This window comes from Trichomonas vaginalis, chromosome I, assembly GCF_026262505.1.
Source record: "Trichomonas vaginalis G3 chromosome I, whole genome shotgun sequence".
NCBI lineage: Eukaryota > Parabasalia > Trichomonadida > Trichomonadidae > Trichomonas > Trichomonas vaginalis.
Window position 1 is genome coordinate 3,958,771 of NC_067203.1, and position 19,853 is coordinate 3,978,623.

Sequence of the window (19,853 nt, forward strand, 5' to 3'; positions counted from 1 at the left end):
TTTTAAATTGTATTAAATAAATGGCATACAACATCCATTTTCACAACATACAGCCTTAGTGTGTGCTCCTGTTAATGCAGTCTTACCGATTGTTAAGCGAGTCATTGACCCATTTTTAAGTTGTAAATTAATATTCTGACCATCAAATATCAATTTATCATTTATTATATCCAAATAATTTTTAGGTGTTAATTGTTTATTTTGTCGTAAACTAACACCTTTCATTTTTTGTGCAATCTTTTTGAAGGAGTCTTCACCTATCATTCCATTAAATGAAGTATAACACTTAGGGCATAAAGCAACCATGTTATCACCTTGTTTCTCAATTGCTAAACCCAATAATTTTTTCTCATGTGCTTTTTCTTCAGCTTTATTCTTTAATTTAGGTTTAAATTTCTCATCAAAACAGAAGAAATCAAATGGTGCGAATTTGAAAATGTTTTTATCATAAAATTTTTTATCGGTTACAATCGCCTGAAATGCTTGAGTGTTAGGAAGACTTGGATCGCCAGCAATAGCCCAATAAGATGAATCAGTATCACCTTCAATGAAATGAAAACGATTAAGATTCATGCATTTATACATAAAATCATAAATGAAAACTAAATACCAGTATTTAGCATTATCTAAAGTAAAAAATGCCTCTTGTAAACATGTATCACATCTATAAAATCTATCTTTGAGCATCACTTGATATGTATCTTCACCTATTTCTCTTATGTTTTTAAACTTATTTGACATACATGCAACGCGTGCCTTCTGTGCATTCATTATTTTAGTCTTTGCGTAATTTTGTGTATTCATTGCATCGTAACCATATGATCCATTAAGCGAAATCTTACAAAATAAACTTTTTCCTTTATTTCCTTCTAATTCAGCCTTTTGTCTTTCGTTCATAAATTCGTTCGCAAATTCATTAAAACAAGTGTTTTTCGTAAATGTTAAAATTGATTGAATATCATCAATGATAAAATTAAACATGTCGATTAGATACCATAGATAATAAGAAGAAAATGGTTGATATTGGTTGTGTGTTGATGCTAACTGAGTTAATTTCCTCTGTTTCTGGTCAACTGGTAGATTGTTTGATTTCATGTAATTATACATAAAACTGCCAATTGTTTTTCCATCTGTGATAATATCTAAGTTTCTTATTATCGGTAAAAAGTTTATGTAATCATTAATGTATTTTTCATCAATGTGACCCTTTACTTCAGCAACGAATAAAGTATTTTTCTTCTTAATTATTCCCAGTGCTTTTGCTTTCTTTGTTGCTGTATCACAAATGATAACACCATTCAATCTTCCCGGCATATACATTTTATGGTCAGTATATTGAATGAAATCATGAGGATTAGATGAAAATGATGAAGGATATAATGAATTAAAATCAACACCAACGAAATGAGTCATAATGTTGGTGGTGTCCTCATTTGATACAGTTTTAGTTTCTGGATTATATGAAAGTTTATTAATGTGCGTGATTCCTTTAAGATTTACTCTATGTTGAACATTTGATAAACCACCAGTAATTCCATTACGGAGAATGTGATAAGCTTCAACTGAATCTAAAGTCATTGGTAAATTATTTTTTAATGCATAATTTCTTAAATTGATTCTTAAACGTTGAACATCTTCATCTTTATTTGATTTTACGACATTGCAATAACAACACATTAACTGACAATTTTCTTTGGTATGTGGTTTTTCATTATCGATTCTATCCAATGTTGGTTTATTTGCATATGTAAACGCTTTACCACACATTTTGCATTTAGATGAAAGGATTAAATCGTGATAGTATTGAAAATCATCCATTGAAACATTATTTTTAGTATCCCTTTCTGCTTTTTCATCTTGTTTCTTATATGATTCAATTTTATATTTCCAATACTTTTTCGTTAATTCAAAACTTGATTCTATCTCTTCCTCAGGATATTTTTCATTAGGATTAAAGTCTTTATATGCTAAAGCGTAACGAATCATTGAAGCATTCGATGATAAAGAAAGATTATGAAGCATGTCAATTTTATAAACAAATGTTTCTTCGATAATTTTATCAATTGGTTCTATCATAATTTCAACATCTTTATTGCAATAATGAATAAAATATTCTAATCTATTCTTAAAATTTTTAGCATCATTGAGATATATTTGATAATCACTATCTGATATAGTTTCTTGAGTTAATGCTGAATAAAATGAATCTTGAGTGAATGGTTCCACTTTATATAATTCTTCTTCGTAATTTTCCCACGTGATGAATTGATAAGGGAAAAAGGATTTAACACGTGTTTTATTATTTCCGAAATCTTGAGTGAATTGGTCTAATGTTCCACCCGCTATATAATTTCTGATGTCAATAAATCTCAATTCATATGGAACGTTTGTTTTCTTTACAATGATTTGCTTAAATTGTGAAGATGAACCCAGCATTGATTTTATTTTCCATTTTGCAGTGTTTAAATCACGAAGATATAAATTTAAATCAAACTTTCCCGAATTAAAACCTATGATATTCACTTTATTGAATTCCTCATCTAGAAGTTCTTTAAATGCTTCCTTCTGTTTTTCATTTAATGTATGAGACAAAGTCCCCGCCGTTTGCGGCTTCAATAATTCTTCATATTGTTCAATATTTGATTTAGCAACTAATGAACAGGTTGAAAATAAAAATTCAATCCAGTCAGAAATAAAAGAATCACTCGAAGTTAAGCAAAAATTCCTCGTATACGTTTTATCATTTAATTTAACCGTTGATGATACCATGAATGGTTTTAAGTAAGCATTCAAAGTTGCACACTCAGAAAGTTGTAATTCTTCTTTAGTCTCTAATGTTTCAAAGTCAAAAGTAATATAATATCTTGTCGGTTTATAATATTTCTGCAAATTGTGAGCTAATAACCACTGATATATCTTCTGTTTCGTAATATGTGGTGCATATGGTTGCTGTGTCTTTTGCAATTGAACGTCTTGAATTAATCTTCCATTATTTTCTTTACATTTCTCACAATGCTTTAAAAATCTTCTTTGGTTTTTCCTTTCTGGATCATCACGGATAGAATAAACTTCTTCTTTACAATATGGACAAACTCTATAGCCGGTGAGTGCTTCAACGTCTGTTATTCTGTCAGCGTGAAGTTTTCCACATGGACTCTGTGTTAATAAAATATTTACTGTTTCAAATTCTGGATCTATCATTATTGAATCCACTAATGGAAAGTCTACCTTATTTATGTCCACGTCTTCTGGTTGAGGATCACAATAATAGAAATCAATATTAACATTTAACATTCTCGCTAATCTCTCACTTTCTGATGAAATGTCAAACCCTTCATATGAATCTATTGCTTCATTTAAATAACTTCTACGAGTTTTAGGATTAACACCATCAGGAATGTTATAGAAGCGTTTAAATAACCTTCTACCTTCTGCTCTAATTTGATTATCATTCATTTTAGCGGTTCCGTTTTTGTTCATTTATGTAAGAATAAAAAATTAAAAAAATAAATAAAAATAAAGTTTATTTTTTAAAGCCCATAAAATGAATTAAGAACACATAAATTTTTATCATCTGCGACGTGACGAATACATTTAATTTACTCAAGAATGCGTACCCTGATACATTAATCTAATTCCTGTCTTATTTAATTTCACAACTTTGAAAAGGAATGTATGAATAGCTATAAAATGATGAGAAAGATGTTTTATGGGTTGCTTCCATTTTTTCTGAAATAAATGAATAAATATAATGTTTATAAGTTTTCATATCTTTTATATTCTTAATAACGAATGGTATAGACCTTTCAACTTCGTCTTCCTTCGGTGCTGTTCTTTCATATGAAACATTATTAGTATCTTCAATAATGAAACCACAATCACACAAAATTTTATATGTTCCAATGGTTTCTTTTGATATTTATCTAATAAATCAAAAACTTTATCAACACCTGTGCATTTATTTAAATAATAATTTGTGTAAATATCATGATCTTCTTTCTTAATCGTATTAGTTGCATATGTCACATTTTTAAGAGCTTTTTTGAATTTCTCAGAATCGAGAGGGGGTGAAAGTAAGATACAAGGGTATTTTTCATTATCAATAAATTGTAACTTATGTTTACGAATAAATTTAGTACCTTCTTCTGAAAGTGTTTCATCTATTTCGCCATCTAATAAATTTTGTGTTGATTCTGAGACATAATTTTTATATCTTTCTTCATGAGATTTCTGAACTGCTGATTCTGAAGCTGGGATATTCATTAAACCCTCTACTTCATTTTCATTATATTTTTCAACTTCTCTTAATTCCTTAATTTTTTCATCTATTTCATCTCTTATTTTTTCCAGTTTTTCAATTTCATTGTATTCATCATCATCTTTAATCCGTTCTTCATAATATTCAGGGAAAACATCGGGTTCTTTAGGTTTTTCTTCTTCAGATGTGGGATATAAGAAATTTATAACATCATCTTTATTCATTTTTCCATCATAATCTAAATCATTTAATAACTCGGCAAATTTTTGACAATTTCTTAAATAATATTTACTAACTTCATAACACATCTCATCTAATATATCCTTTATTTCCTCGTTTGTGAATCCTAATTTTTTAACGTTGTTAGTTTTGACGCTCATTTCATACAAAATAAAAATAAATTATTCAAAAATGTAAGACATGAATTTTTAAAGTTTATTTTTTTATTTTTTTATTTTTTATTCATGAAAATAATTATTTCTAATTTCTTTTACTCTCTCGTATATACTAGATTTAAAGAATTCAGAACATTTCCCATAATCTCCTAAATGTTTTCTTATCTTATTGGTTTTCCATTCATTATATGAAACTGAATAAACTTTATCTTTATCTTTACACCTTTCATCACTTCCAATATATTTATATCTCAGTTTTGATTTAGCATTTTCATATTCATTAGCGTTTAATAATTCACAGTCTTCCTTTTTAAATATATGTTTAAGATATTCAGGATTAACAATTCTATAATATTGCTTCCCTTTAAATCTTTGAATATAAACAGGAACACCATCCTCTAAAATTCGATAATCTATTTTATCTGGTTTTACTTGTTGGGTCATTTATGTAAGAATAAAAAAATAAATTATTTTTAAAAATAATATGTTAAAAAAATGATACAAAATCGCTCGATATTGTATGAATTCTTACGTTTACAAAAAAAGTCACACACCCCGCCCTATCCTACTACTTATCATTCAAATATCCTATAACGCCATTAAAAGCATGAATTCGGACAATGAACAACATAGATAGACTTTCCATTATAGAATGTCAAGCTAATGAAACTGATATTTTTTGAAAAAATTTTAACAATTGCAAAGCTATTAAGAGTAAATAACAGTAAATATTGCTTGTCAAGAGTTAAATTAAAAAACAAAGAGATTTTAAAATTGTATTTTTATTATATGAGTAAATAACAGTCTATAGAATTAGTTGAAGCGAATGTTTTGAAGTCCATCTTCAAATGCAGTCTTTGGATTTGGCTGAGAAAGAGAAGATTTAAGTAAACTTAGTAATTGAACGTCAGCAATAGAATTTTCTGTTTCGAACCAATATCTCCCGTTCATTCCAGGTGCGACATTTAATTTTGACTTGGCTGCAACTAATTTGTCAAATTCTATTTCATCTAGCAATTTCATATCGTTTTGTCTAAGTCTAAGGACTGTTCCACCTGTAAGTCTGCCTAGTTTTTCATTTTGCGTTCTAGGAAGGCAACTCAATAGAACTTCTCCTGCTTCTGGGACTTGTTCTACCCAGGCAACAACAAGATCACCTTTATCGAATTTTGGTGCAGTTTGCTTTGTAACTCCGGCAAATGCCATGCCAGGAAGATAAGCATTATGACTAGATCCAATATCAACAAGCCAGTCATCGCCATTTTTCCTGTCAACAATGCCAATAACGATATCTCCAGCAGTTGCTTTATAAAAACTGTTTGTATGACCAATAACTTTAGTGCCTTCCATCAATTTTTTTTGATATTTTTTGTCAAATTTTAGACACTAAAATATTGAAGAGTATTTAAACTATCAAGATAGTATTTCTATAGTTCAAAGATGTTATTTTCCTCACAAAACTCATACGAATTTCACTAGATTCTATTGCTAATAATGATTTTAACAGATATCTGAATAAAAACATTGGAATCTTGAATAAACCTAGCAAGAAATTAGACGTGAGCTAAAGCAAGCCAGTACTAAAAAATTAATTTCGAAATTTAAATTTTCGATTTACATTACAATCATTACAGTATATAACAAAATACTTGGATAAAAATGACTATAGATACAATTATTCAATGATGGGCAATCCATAAATGATTGATCGATCAAATTAAGACATAGATAATCTGGACATGTAAATGTTCTATCAACAATCGGACAACCTAAAAATTTAGTTGCTGATGTGGGAAATATGCTGAAACATGCATTTTTACATCCGTTCTAGCCAAAGAAGTAGAGCTAAGAGTGTTCTTCCCACAATAATATATATCAGTTATTTTAGTATCTTCAAAAGCGTTCTGTTCTATACTTTCAACACCGGGAGGAATGATGAGTTTAGTGATATTTGAATCTTTAAAACAATATATATCAATACTTCTTAGCAGTGGTGGCAAAATCACTGTTTTTAATTTTTCGGAACCATAAAAAATTGCATTATAAATTGCAGTTACTTTGGTACAACTCAAATCAACATATTCAAGATTAAGGCAACTTCTAAATGCATGACTTAAAATCGTCTTAAGAGGGAGTTTTATAGTAATATTGACAAAAGAAGTACCAGAAAAACATTTGGTTTCTGAAATACCTATGACAGTTGGAAGTAATTCTACATTACAATTGCATGGATAACCAAGCAAAAATTTGTAATCTTTGCTGTAAAGAACTTTATTATTGACAATGAATTCAGGACTTTCTGAAAAAAATTCTTCTAAATAAAAGCAACTTATAAATGCTCCGTCATAAATCTTTTTGCATGACCTTGGAATCGTTATATTTCTAATATTTGACCAGAAAAACATATGGACTGCAATAGCTTCTAAACTATCTGGGAGAAGAATATTTTCGATTTTACAACCAGCAAAATGCTGAACATCAGTGAATTGTTTGAGTTTTGTTTGGCTAAAATCAGCAAATAAGCATAATGAATCTCTAAATGTCCATTGTCTGACTTCAATGACATTTTTTGGACAAATAAATTCTATTAGTTTACATTCTTGAAAAGCACAGGCACCAATATATAGAATTGTATCAGGTAGTTTGATACTAGTAATTTCACATTGATAAAATGCATAGTCACCAATTGAAACAACATCTTTGGAATCAACTTGTGCTGGAACTTCAAAAGGTCCTTCTATACCCGATATACAGGGATTTTGTCCATCTCCAATTTGTATATAGTTCGGTTCATAGTTGATATATGTAAATTTGTGACTCAGAGTTAAAGTTTTGACCTTTAACCTTAAACTCTCAATTTTCTGACACAAAATTGAAAAAGCGGATAGCAATTAATAAAATACAATGAAAAGGAAACCTTAAATATGGAAATCTTCTCACTAAATAAATGCATTTTCCAGTTTATTTAATGTTTTTCGTTTTATAAATATTGAATTTGAAATAGTTCTTGTGCTTCTGGTTTCAAACTCATTCAAAAATTAAAGACCAGTGCTAATATTGTTGGATCTTTAGGAAAAATTTAAAAATTTGAAATATTTAATTCAATCATAAAAAAGTCTCTTTATATATATTTTAGTTTGTTGGTGTTGGACGATATGTACCAATAATGCAAGCATGTCCTCTGTGGTGATCTTCGATATCTGCCATTTCTTCATTTTGGAAGCCAGCATCCTTAAGTTCTTGCTGAGCCATAGCGTAAACTTTATGTGGGTCAAGTGTAGAATCAACGCAGGAAGCTTTTACGCAAAGCATGTAACCTCCATTGTTCTTTAAGAAGAATTGTCCGTTAAGGACGAAAATACGGGCTTGATCTGGCTGAGCAACGTCAGCGAACATGTAGTCAACCATTGGAACAAGCATTCTGTATTTCTGTGGATGGCGGGCATCCTCGATAATTGGAACTATGTTTGGACGAGATTTTGCAAGGTTGCAGAGTTCACGACCGACACGGTGTGAGAATTCTACAGCGTATACACGGCCTGTTGGACCAACAATATCGGAAACATGAGATACTGTTGTACCTGATGCAGCACCGAGATAAAGAACTGAAGCACCTGGCTTAATACCGAATTTATCGATACCGACAAGAAGGCAAGAGCCAATCTTTGAACGATATGGGTTCCATTCACGATATTCAATTTGGCCATTTGGACCATCGACTGTAATAAGTTTTTCGTTGTAAACTGATTTGCCTGGGACCATATTTAATGTAAGAAGCATATCACCACGCTGGTGTCCGATAAAAACGCCTGGATATTTGTGTGGTTGAATGGCTGCACGTCCACCACCGCGGCCTCCCATGCCGCCACGACCACGTGGAGCACCACGGCCACCACCACGGCCGCCTTTATCGCCAAATCTTCCACCTTTATCATTGCCACCGCGGTTTCCTCTATCATTACCGCCTCTTCTGTCGTGGAAATCACCTCCACGTCTATCGCCACCGCCACCGCGTCTGTCATTTCCTCCGCGGCCGCGAAAACCACCTCTCTCGCTCATCTTTAGAAAATTTTAGGGCCGAGGTCAGTCAATTTTTGTGTCCGCCCTGAATGCAATTCCATGATATCCAGCTACTTGTGATATCACTAGAAATACAAAATTGATAATCAAAGAAGTTTTTTTAATCAAGATATTTTCAAAATCAAAATTTTCCAATTTTAACAAGATTTTTATTATCTACATTATATGGTAATATTAATGTTTATCATTAAAATCAAAAATATCAATCTCAAATATCATGAAATTTCTAAAAGTGACATTAAGGTTCCCGTTTGTTAACGCATCTAAAATGGAATTTGAGCAAATTCTCTCTGAACTTGCACAATTCAATACATTTTTCAAAGGGGATGTAGAAATACCAATCAAAAAATATACAATTACAAGACAAATTAATCAATCTATGCCACCAGAAACACAAGAACAAAATTCATCACCTCAGACACAAAATACAACTACTCCTGCTCCTAGAACATCATCTGCATCGAAAGATGATGTTAAAAAGATTAAAGATAAATATGTCATCTCTTCAAAATGCAAATGTTTCTTTATCAGCGTAAAACTCGAAGGAAGTCCCAAAGGTTCACGCAATTTACTATTCTATGCACCACCATATTGTGCTTTAATGGATGAATCAATCCCAGAACTTGAAGTTTTACCATCAAATACCGAATTTACTTTTGAAGATCGCTATATCACAGTTACAACATCATTTTCCGAAAGAAGATTCTCTATCAAATCGAAACTTGACATTTTTAAGAATATAATTCAAACAGATTTTAATTCCGCATCGGTACCATTTTTATTATCGATTTTGGGATGCGACAGAAGATTGTCTGTTAACACAATGGCCGAAACATTCGTTTACAATACACTTTACAATGATAATTTCTTACTTTCATTTTATTTCCTTCCTGCTGAGCTGAATAGCACTCCAGAAGTAATTGAAAACTGGGTTAAAGCATCTATGCCGATGATTGACTCGCTAATGGCACAGCTTTACCATATATTTATTAATGATAAAGATATTACAAGGATAAAGAACCCAACACGCCTCTTCCCCTTCTTAGTGACCAAACAGATTTTATCAATGGACGAGTATTTCATGCAATTTGTCACATTTTTATCAGGAACAACGATAGATCTTTGCAACACGTTCCTCAGAGGCCTAGAACAAGTTACATTCAATGCAAGGACACTCATGATACTCCATATTATTTATTACGAGACAAGTCTCAAATATCCAGATTCACAATTCCCTCTAAAGATGGTTAGCATTGCTTTGTTCAATGCTTCGATACATCCTCTTGCTCTTGAGAAGAATCCTGTATTTAGTATTGAAGAATTGAAGTATTTGCTGGAATTCCAACAAACGGCCATTGCTCTTGACAATTTGAAGAAGTACGAAAAGATTTTGAGCCAATACAAGAAACAACCAAGGGATTACGAACCAGCAAGAAGAGGTGCAACTTCTACTGATGCATTTGAGTACATTTTAGGTGTCGCAGAGAAGAATGTGTCACAGTTCTTGAATGTTTCAAGAATCATGGAAAAAATCAATTATGTTTAATTGTTTATTATTTATTTATTTTTGTAAAAATTGTAGATCTACCTTCATTTAGCTTTTTTTTAAGAGTTCATTTAGTACATTCTGGTATGCTCTCATAATATCAGTGCAGACTCTCAGAAATAAGTTGAAGACTGAAGAATTCCTTATATAAACTGTCTGCATGAAGATTTCTACTCTTTTCTTTATATACAACTTATTTCGGGCACTCTATCTTTATTTTAATAGCAAAATAGTATAACAACTGTATTAGAAACGATATTGTGATCTTTAAAAAACTTTTTCAAAACCAAAACACTAAGAATACACTTAATCTTAATATCTCATTATTGATGAAGAAGCTACCATGCTAAATCACTTTTTGGCACCCTTTTTATTCAATAATAAATACCTTTATAAAACGTTGTTTAATATGATAGCATTTCAACATTTTGCTTTACATATCTAATATTGTTATTCACTAGGGGTTAACATCTTTCTATGACAAATCAAACGAGAGATAGAGAAAGTCAGAGAGTGGTAAGTGCACCATTAAAAAAATTAAGAAGTCAGAGATGCGACACTTTCTTCAAAACTTTGAAGACGAATAAACTCCGTGAACATAATTTTATTCCCTTTGTCAAGATGAACGAAATAGTTTCCTAGTGGACAGAGTTCTGTTGAAAGAAGATCAAGTTCAAGCGAAACTTCATTGTTAGGCCCAATTATAATATCTTGATCTGGATTGTATAATAGTTCTGTAGTATCAATATATGAGTTAGATACTCTCATCGAAGCGCTATAAACTCCAAACAAATATTGATCGTTTTGTTTGTTATTTGCAATGAAACTGTTTTCTAAAATAAGAGAACAATCATAGCAAAAAATCATTCCAATAATATTATCAGGATTAGAAACAGTATTGTTTATGAAAACAATGCTGTCATATATTGTTGGATTGTTCGTCGCCAAACAAATTCTTGAGTCTGCATAATTTTCATCAATAATTGAATATTTTATTGAAGTATCTCCTTGTCCTACTTCAAATGCTGTATTATACTGGCAATGATTTCTTGTAATATTGTTTTGAGATAATGAAATATTACCATATTTTATGTAAAATGTATCAGATCCACTTCGATCCTCTCGATTGCTATAAGTTATCGATGAATCATGAACTTCATTGAGGTTTGCTGGTTTATTTTGTAAAAAAATGTAGCAAAATGTTCCCTGTTCTGGAGATTTAGATCCGAAACTGCAAACTTTTCGAATAGAACTTTGGCCCTGACTGATGTAAATAGATCCACCTTCGATATTTCGGGATGAGTTTTCGAAGGTATTTGTCGAAATAAGTGACTTAAGATCAGAAGCAGAGAGAATAATAACTCCTTCACTGCCAAGGTTGCAAAAGTAGACTTTACATACATAAAAGTCACAGGTTTTATCTATGTATTTTTGGTTTTGAGAATAAATTTGGTTAGTATATTCCGATTTGTAGACATCTTTCAATTCAAGACTTGAAAAATGGAGCAATTTCGATATGTATGAGATTTATTGAATTGAATACAATTTATTTTCGCACAAATTTTTGATTTAATAAAATGTATTGTTTGAAAGGACGAATTTATGAAAAATGAAATCTTCTTTTTGATTGTACTTCATTTTCCACTCGCCAATGTTAATAATGAACGTTCCATTGACATGCACAGCAAATATGTTGAGTAGGAATTTTTTCGATTGGCATATTTGATACATAGAAAAAACGTTTTTAGATTTACACACTAACAAACAGATATTTTTATTTAATTTCATCACAAATTAATGATGTTACAACAGGATTTACTAATTTTTGTCTTTCATTTGCTGCTTTAATCTTGTTAGTGACATTTGGACTTAGCATACCTCTAACAAGATTTCCATTTCATAGTATTTGATCAGTTTCTATCCGCTTTTTGAATTTTGTGGGAGAAGATTGATCGATTAAGGTTAAAAGTCAAAACTTTATCTCTGAGTCAAAAATTTACATATATCAACTATGGATCAAACTATATACAAATTGGAGATGGACAGAATCCCTGCATATCGGGTATAGAAGGACCTTTTGAAGTTCCAGCACAAGTTGATTCCAAAGATGTTGTTTCAATTGGTGACTATGCATTTTTTCAATGCAAAATTACTAGTATCAAACTACCTGATACAATTCTATATATTGGCACCTGTTCATTTCAAGAGTGTAAACTAACAGAATTTATTTGTCCAAAAAATGTCATTGAAGTTAGACAATATGCATTTAAAAACTCATTATGCTTATTTGCTGATTTTAGCCAAACAAAACTCAAACAATTCAGAGATGTTCAGCATTTTGCTGGTTGTAAAATCGAAAATATTCTTCTTCCAGATAGTTTAGAAAATATTGCAGTCCATATGTTTTACTGGGCAAACCTTAGAAACGTTACGATTCCGAGATCATGTAAAGCAATTTATAACGGAGCATTTATATGTTGTGTGTATTTAGAAGAATTTTTTTCAGAAAGTCCTGAATTCATTGTCAATAATAAAGTTCTTTACAGCAAAGATTATAAATTTTTGCTTGGTTATCCATGCAATTGTAACATAGAGTTACTTCCAACTGTCATAGGTATTTCAGAAGCCAAAGGTTTTTCTGGTACTTCTTTTGTCAATATTACTATAAAACTCCCTCTTAAGACGATTTTAAGTCATGCATTTAGATGTTGCCCTAATCTTGAATATGCTGATTTGAGTTGTACAAAAGTAACTGCAATTTACAATGCAATATTTTATGAATCAAAAAAATTAAAAACAGTGATCTTACCTCCTCTTCTAAGAAGAATTGATATATATTGTTTCTGCCGTACAAATATCATTGAGCTCATCATTCCTCCTGGTGTTTCTTATATAGTGCCGAATGCTTTTGAAAATACTAAAATAACTGATATATATTATTGTGGAACGAGCACTTTTGGTTCAACTTTTTTGGATAGAACTGATATAAACATACATGTCTCAGAATATTTCTCCAAATCAGCAACTAAATTTTTAGGTTGTCCGATTGTTGATAGAACATTTACATGTCCAGATTATCTATGTCTTAATTTGATCGATCAATCATTTATGGATTGCCCATCAATGAATAGTTGTATCTATAGTCATTTTTATCCAAGTATTTTGTTATATACTGTAATGATTGTAATGTAAAATGAAAAGCTATATTTATTTGTATTTTTAGTTGAGACCTGATTTCGGATGTTTCAAATTTCCAGTTATGAGTATTTAAGATTCCAATGTTTTTATTCAGTTATCTGGTAGAATCATTATGGTCAAAAAAATTTAATTGGCACATGCTTTAACTACGTATTTGAGAAAATATCAGTAAAAATCATAAAGATTATGTATACTTTAAGAATTTGTTGATGTTAAATATATTTTATTCATTGAATGTAAGAAAAAAATAAATGATTAGAGTTCTTCAGATGTAACAATAGTTCCACCCCATTCAATGACTGTGAAACCATCACGATTGAATGTTGGAAGTTTTTGTGGTTCAATTTCACATGAGTAGTCTAGAGGGAGAGCTGCGAAGAAGACTCTGTTGATGTTGTCTGGTTTCGGTTCGACATTCATTGGACACATGTTGTCGAAGTTTTCGAACTGGAAGCATACTTTGACATATTTGTATCCACAAAGCTTCGGACACCAGTATGTGACAAAATCACATATCTCTGAGTCGTTGAGGTTCATGGACTTCAGCTTATCCTCGAAGAAAGAGACACTATCTTCGCCTTTGATGATGAATCCTTTGTCCATGTTGAGAATAGGATAGAAGAGTGTTTCCCAGAAGAGATATCTCATCTTCTTCCCTTTGTGGACGATCTCGCCTGATGGGAGTGCTTTCACATTCCACGTGTTATCTTCGTCGAATGAAGGATATACAAAAGAAAAATCACCATCATTGATTTTGATACTTACCTTTGTATCGATTTCTTCCTTTGGATACAAATGGATCACTGGTTTTCCACCGCGTAATCTATAAAGAAGATAAAGTATGTCTCCATATTTAACATTATAATCATTTAATGTATTTCCTTCTTCTATTTGTCTTACAGCAAAAATTAGTCTTTGCCGATCTGGAGGGAAACCTTTTTCTTTTTCTTGAATCATATCTTTCAAATCTTCAATCCTTCAATTGAGATCAATGTTTTCAAATATAAATTCTCTTCCAGCCTTAGTCTTAATTGTAATTGAATTAGCTGAGCTCGGAGGAGAAGCATTTTCTGATTTGGTCCAAGTAAGGGTGAGTCCATCACCATAAAGAACATTATAATCCTTTAATGTTTTACCATTTTCCATGGCCTTTCCCAAAAAACATAGTTTTTGTTGATCTGGAGAGAGATCCATTTTGTCTTGTATCAAAGCTTTCAATTCTTCGACTCTATAATTGAGATCAATATTTTCAAGTTTCGTGCGTATTCCATCAAGATCCATTATTTCAATTATTTTTTCTGTGAAAGGATAATATCTTTTAATAGCAAGAAAATTTGAATTATTCTGAACATTATATTCTTTTAATGTATGACCATCAATTAAACGCTGACAAAGATAGTAAATATCTATATATTTAATGGACTTATCAATTTTCTTCAGAACTAATGATCTAAAAACTTCAACTCTAATATTTAAATCAATGTTTTCGAACAACCGATTCCCATTTGGTGTATCCACATAAATACGGATATATTCAGGAACAGAAGATTGAGATTTGTCATTTTTGATTTGCGGAATTTCTCGTTGAAGCTTGCTTTGGTAGAAAGAAAATAGTGAATCAAGAATTTGAATTCCGAGGATTGATGTAATTGTTGTAGAAATTTCAATTGCTTCTTCTTGACTATTGAAATCTTTTAAATGCGCACGACTAAGCATTATCAATATGTCTGCTTTCCCATGATAATTTGAAAGATTTGTGAATAATGTTGCAAATTCGGATGAACTTAATTTTGCATAATTAAGAATTTTAGCTATCTGTTGAGGACTTCTTGTCGATAGGAATGTATCATTATCAACATAATCAGATATATTTCTAGCAAGCTCTTTCCAGTCTGGTTCCATCAAATTTAAAATTTACGACTTTTACCTGAATTTTTTTAACAATAATTTCAGTCTTTTTTGCTCATAAATTCCCTATAACATATCCAACCCTACAAATGTAAAATAAAGAAAATTTAAAATTACCACTTCTAATTCAATATTTGAAATTTTTTTCGATTAAATTTGAAGATTTCAAAATCATGGGGATTTTAATAAGTTTTGCATAATGAAATTTAAATCTTATGAAAATCTGATAAATATCATATAAAAGAGGTAGAAAATATTCCATTTATTTCTAATTATTTATTTTGCCCAAGTCGAATGATTTTAATTAATTCATTCAGAAAATACAATTTACATAGCCAATATGTGTAATAACATAGAAAGATTCATCTTCTTCACTGAAAGCGATGGATGTAAAAACTTAAAATCAATTTATATCCATATGAGCACATAGAATATTCGTTACTTGAATTATGTTGTTATAATGGCGCTGTTGATTGCGTTAAGTTATTAAGAACCAAATTTAACTCCGAAATAACCGCAGCATGCCTTCAATTATCATTTTTAGGTGGAAATCAAGAGATTATGAGCTAATGCTTGAAATAACAGATATGCAATTATATTTCACATGATTTTGACTTTTTTACTTTCTTGACGAATGAGTATAATATATAAATCAATTTAAACTATTGCATTGAGTATTACAATCTTGATAAATATGGGCAAAACGAACTTCGTAATTCATCGAATATTAATCGATGCGAAATAATAAGATTTCTTCTTTCTCAAGATGCAATATAAACGAAATGAATGAAGATGGAGATACCGCTCATCATATTGCCAAACGTTCCTAGTTCTGGAGATTTAGATCAGAAATTGCAAATTTTTCGAATAGATCTTTGGCTTTGACTGATATAAATAGATTTCACTTCACCATTTCTAAATAATTGAATTAAGATCTAAAACAGATAGAATTATAATTCCTTTATTACAAAAGTTGCGAAAGTAGATTTTGTATTCATAAAAGTCGCCGGTTTTGTCTTCAATATTGAGAAAAAAAAATGGAATGTGTATTCCCATTTGTAGACTTCTTTCCATTCATGCCATGATAAATGTATTGAATTAAAGATTTTAAATATATAACATTAGTATTGTTCCAATTTTGAAATCAAAAGAACCAGATCATTTTCAAATTCCTTGTTTTATCAAACAAAAAATAACATGGAGAATACATTTATTTGGGAAACGAATTTAAATATTTAAGATTTTTCATATTTCTTCGGACTATTTCAGAGAATTGAACTCAAGCTCAATTCTCTGAAACATTCCGAAGAAATATGAACGCCTGTCATAACTTTCAATGATTAGCTCAATTTTAACGGAACCTTAAAATTGAGCATTGAAAAGTCTAGACAGGCTTCCATTTCATTGAATTTTATCAATTACTATCCACTTTTTCAATTCTATTTCATTCAATAATATTACCACAGTTTTCTTCCAAACCATCTCAATTTTTCTTGTAAACTTCAGAAAATAAGTAAAAAAAAAGAAGTCTTTACTCAAACAAAATAATAATATTAATAGTGTAGTAAGAGATACCAGATGGAGACATACTTGGGTGCAACAGGTATTGCCCATTATGTGTTAATATCTTGAATGAGTTTTTCAAGATCTGTGTTTTCTGGGAAGTTAGCGCGTCTCAATGTAGGACTCCATCAGATGGTGCGACGCTACGGTAAATCTTTAAGGGAGAATAAGTCTATGCAAAAAATGAGAATTGAGAAAAACCGAATTTTTTCAAGGAAATATAGTCGCCCAATAAAAACATTTTCTTATTATTATCAAGTTTTTAACTTTTTAAGACATTCTATTTTTTTTCACTTTTTTATGAAGTTTACAGAAAAAAATTTTGATTTTTTTTTCAGACAACTGTGGTGGAACATTATTGAAGGGATATATAATTCTAATCATTCTTCCAAAAATTGAGCTCCGCTCAATTTTTGGAAGAATGATGTTAATTTTGTGACAGATAATTGAGGGGTTAAGGTTAATGATAAAACTTTATCTCTGAGTCAAAAATTTACTTATATCAACTATGGATCAAACTATATACAAATTGGAGATGGACAGAATCCCTGTATATCAGATATAGAAGGGGCTTTTGAAGTTCCATCACAAGTTGATTCCAAAGATGTAGTTTCAATTGGTGACTATGCATTTTTTCAATGCAAAATTACTACCATCAAACTACCTGATACCATCCTTTTTATTGGTGTACGTTCATTTCAAGAGTGTAAACTAACTGAATTTATTTGTCCCAAAAATGTCATTGAAGTCAAACAATATGCATTTAAAGACTGTTCATGCTTATTTGCTGATTTTAGTCAAACAAAACTCAAACAATTCACTGATGTTCAGCATTTTCATAGTAGTGCCATTGAAAATATTCTTCTCCCAGATAGTTTAGAAGCTATTGCAGATCATATGTTTTTCTGGTCAAATATTAGAAACATAACAATTCCGAGATCATGTAAAGCAATTTATAACGGAGCATTTATATGTTGTGTGTATTTAGAAGAATTTTTTTCAGAAAGTCCTGAATTCATTGTCAATAATAAAGTTCTTTACAGCAAAGATTATAAATTTTTGCTTGGTTATCCATGCAATTGTAACATAGAGTTACTTCCAACTGTCATAGGTATTTCAGAAACCAAAGGTTTTTCTGGTACTTCTTTTGTCAATATCACTATAAATTTCCCTCTTAAGACGATTTTAAGTTATGCATTTAGATGTTGCCCTAATCTTGAATACATTGATCTGAGTTGTACAAAAGTTACTGCAATTTATAATGCAATATTTTATGAATCAAGAAAATTAAAAACAGTGATATTACCTCCGCTGCTAAGAAGTATTGATATATATTGTTTCTGCCGTACAAATATCATTGAGCTCATCATTCCTCCTGGTGTTTCTTATATAGTGCCGAATGCTTTTCAAGAAACTCAAATAACTGATATATATTATTGTGGAACGAATACTTTTGGTTCTACTTCTTTGGCTAGAACAGATGTAAAAATCCATGTTTCAGAATATTTCTCCAAATCAGCAACTAAATTTTTAGGTTGTCCGATTGTTGATAGAACATTTACATGTCCAGATTATCTATGTCTTAATTTGATCGATCAATCATTTATGGATTGCCCATCAATGAATAGTTGTATCTATAGTCATTTTTATCCAAGTATTTTGTTATATACTGTAATGATTGTAATGTAAAACGAAAAATTATATTTAACTCCGAAATAACCTTAGCATGCCTTCATTTATCATTTTTAGGTAGAAATCAAGAGATTATGAGCTAATGCTTGAAATAACAAAAACCAAATAAAGAAAGTATGAGATATGCAATTATATTTCACATAACATTGACTTCATTACATTCTTGACGAATGAGTATAATATATAGATCAATTTAAACTATTGCATTGAGTATTACAATCTTGAATCATTTTTTGTTTACATTGATCAAACTTATAATGTTAGCAAATATTTTATTTATTCAATTATGTTTGAAATTCCTTCACTTTCAGAGAATTTTCTTTCACACGGTTCAAATATCAATTCTAAAAATTTTTATGGAAGAACATCAATTCATACATCAGCGTATAAAAATATTATTGATGACTGAGCTTCTTCTAGCCAACAGTGCAAATGTCAAATAAAAAGATAAAAATGGATCAACAGATCTTCATCGATCAGCCTTTGATAATAACAAAGAAGCAGCAAGCTTCTTCTTGCAAATAATGCGGATATCAATATAAAAGATAAATATGGGCAAAACGAACTTCGTAATTCATCGAATATTAATCGATGCGAAATAATAAGATTTCTTCTTTCTCAAGATGCAATATAAACGAAATGAATGAAGATGGAGATACCGCTCATCATATTGCCAAACGTTCCTAGTTCTGGAGATTTAGATCAGAAATTGCAAATTTTTCGAATAGATCTTTGGCTTTGACTGATATAAATAGATTTCACTTCACCATTTCTAAATAATTGAATTAAGATCTAAAACAGATAGAATTATAATTCCTTTATTACAAAAGTTGCGAAAGTAGATTTTGTATTCATAAAAGTCGCCGGTTTTGTCTTCAATATTTTGTATTCTCATTTGTAGACTTCTTTCCATTCATGCCATGATAAATGTATTGAATTAAAGATTTTAAATATATAACATTAGTATTGTTCCAATTTTGAAATCAAAAGAACCAGATCATTTTCAAATTCCTTGTTTTATCAAACAAAAAATAACATGGAGAATACATTTATTTGGGAAACGAATTTAAATATTTAAGATTTTTCATATTTCTTCGGACTATTTCAGAGAATTGAACTCAAGCTCAATGATTAGCTCGATTTTAACGGAACCTTAAAATCGATGATTGAAAAGTCTAGACAGGCTTCCATTTCATTGTATTTTATCAATTGC

General features: G+C 30.4%; 9 protein-coding genes across 9 annotated transcripts, besides 2 other annotated features; 2 read left to right on the forward strand and 7 right to left on the reverse strand.

Moving 5' to 3' along the window:
• Window positions 1-4,674: part of a mobile genetic element that runs on past the window's edge.
• Window positions 13-1,578, reverse strand: TVAGG3_0925460 (DNA/RNA polymerases family; the record flags this gene model as incomplete). Its single annotated transcript, XM_051252398.1, has 1 exon — window positions 13-1,578. One exon carries the CDS (start codon window positions 1,576-1,578, stop codon window positions 13-15), a length of 1,566 nt encoding a protein of 521 aa, XP_051077972.1.
• TVAGG3_0925470 (uncharacterized protein) lies at window positions 1,832-2,436 on the reverse strand (the record flags this gene model as incomplete). The annotated part of the gene is made up of 1 exon (XM_051252399.1): window positions 1,832-2,436. A coding segment is annotated over one exon (605 nt), but the record flags the coding sequence as incomplete, so codon positions are not given.
• TVAGG3_0925480 (uncharacterized protein) lies at window positions 2,489-3,480 on the reverse strand (the record flags this gene model as incomplete). Its single annotated transcript, XM_051252400.1, has 1 exon — window positions 2,489-3,480. A coding segment is annotated over one exon (992 nt), but the record flags the coding sequence as incomplete, so codon positions are not given.
• Window positions 4,675-5,419: 745 nt separating the features above from the next.
• TVAGG3_0925500 (nuclear retention of pre-mRNA with aberrant 3'-ends at the site of transcription) lies at window positions 5,420-6,100 on the reverse strand (the record flags this gene model as incomplete). The annotated part of the gene is made up of 1 exon (XM_001327089.1): window positions 5,467-6,003. One exon carries the CDS (start codon window positions 6,001-6,003, stop codon window positions 5,467-5,469), a length of 537 nt encoding a protein of 178 aa, XP_001327124.1.
• Window positions 6,101-7,719: 1,619 nt separating this feature from the next.
• TVAGG3_0925510 (fibrillarin 2 family) lies at window positions 7,720-8,712 on the reverse strand (the record flags this gene model as incomplete). Its single annotated transcript, XM_001327088.2, has 1 exon — window positions 7,786-8,712. The coding sequence occupies one exon, from the start codon at window positions 8,710-8,712 to the stop codon at window positions 7,786-7,788; it is 927 nt and encodes a 308-aa protein (XP_001327123.1).
• Window positions 8,713-8,950: 238 nt separating this feature from the next.
• On the forward strand, window positions 8,951-10,326 carry TVAGG3_0925520 (uncharacterized protein; the record flags this gene model as incomplete). The annotated part of the gene is made up of 1 exon (XM_001327087.1): window positions 8,951-10,279. One exon carries the CDS (start codon window positions 8,951-8,953, stop codon window positions 10,277-10,279), a length of 1,329 nt encoding a protein of 442 aa, XP_001327122.1.
• Window positions 10,327-10,778: 452 nt separating this feature from the next.
• Window positions 10,779-10,811: a mobile genetic element.
• A 1,868-nt stretch (window positions 10,812-12,679) lies between these two features.
• Window positions 12,680-13,471, forward strand: TVAGG3_0925540 (BspA type Leucine rich repeat region (6 copies) family; the record flags this gene model as incomplete). The annotated part of the gene is made up of 1 exon (XM_001327086.1): window positions 12,680-13,471. The coding sequence occupies one exon, from the start codon at window positions 12,680-12,682 to the stop codon at window positions 13,469-13,471; it is 792 nt and encodes a 263-aa protein (XP_001327121.1).
• A 261-nt stretch (window positions 13,472-13,732) lies between these two features.
• TVAGG3_0925550 (cellular macromolecule catabolic process) lies at window positions 13,733-14,434 on the reverse strand (the record flags this gene model as incomplete). Its single annotated transcript, XM_001327085.1, has 1 exon — window positions 13,733-14,434. One exon carries the CDS (start codon window positions 14,432-14,434, stop codon window positions 13,733-13,735), a length of 702 nt encoding a protein of 233 aa, XP_001327120.1.
• A 21-nt stretch (window positions 14,435-14,455) lies between these two features.
• TVAGG3_0925560 (cellular macromolecule catabolic process) lies at window positions 14,456-15,379 on the reverse strand (the record flags this gene model as incomplete). Its single annotated transcript, XM_001327084.1, has 1 exon — window positions 14,456-15,379. One exon carries the CDS (start codon window positions 15,377-15,379, stop codon window positions 14,456-14,458), a length of 924 nt encoding a protein of 307 aa, XP_001327119.1.
• Between the last annotated feature and the right edge of the window lie 4,474 nt (window positions 15,380-19,853).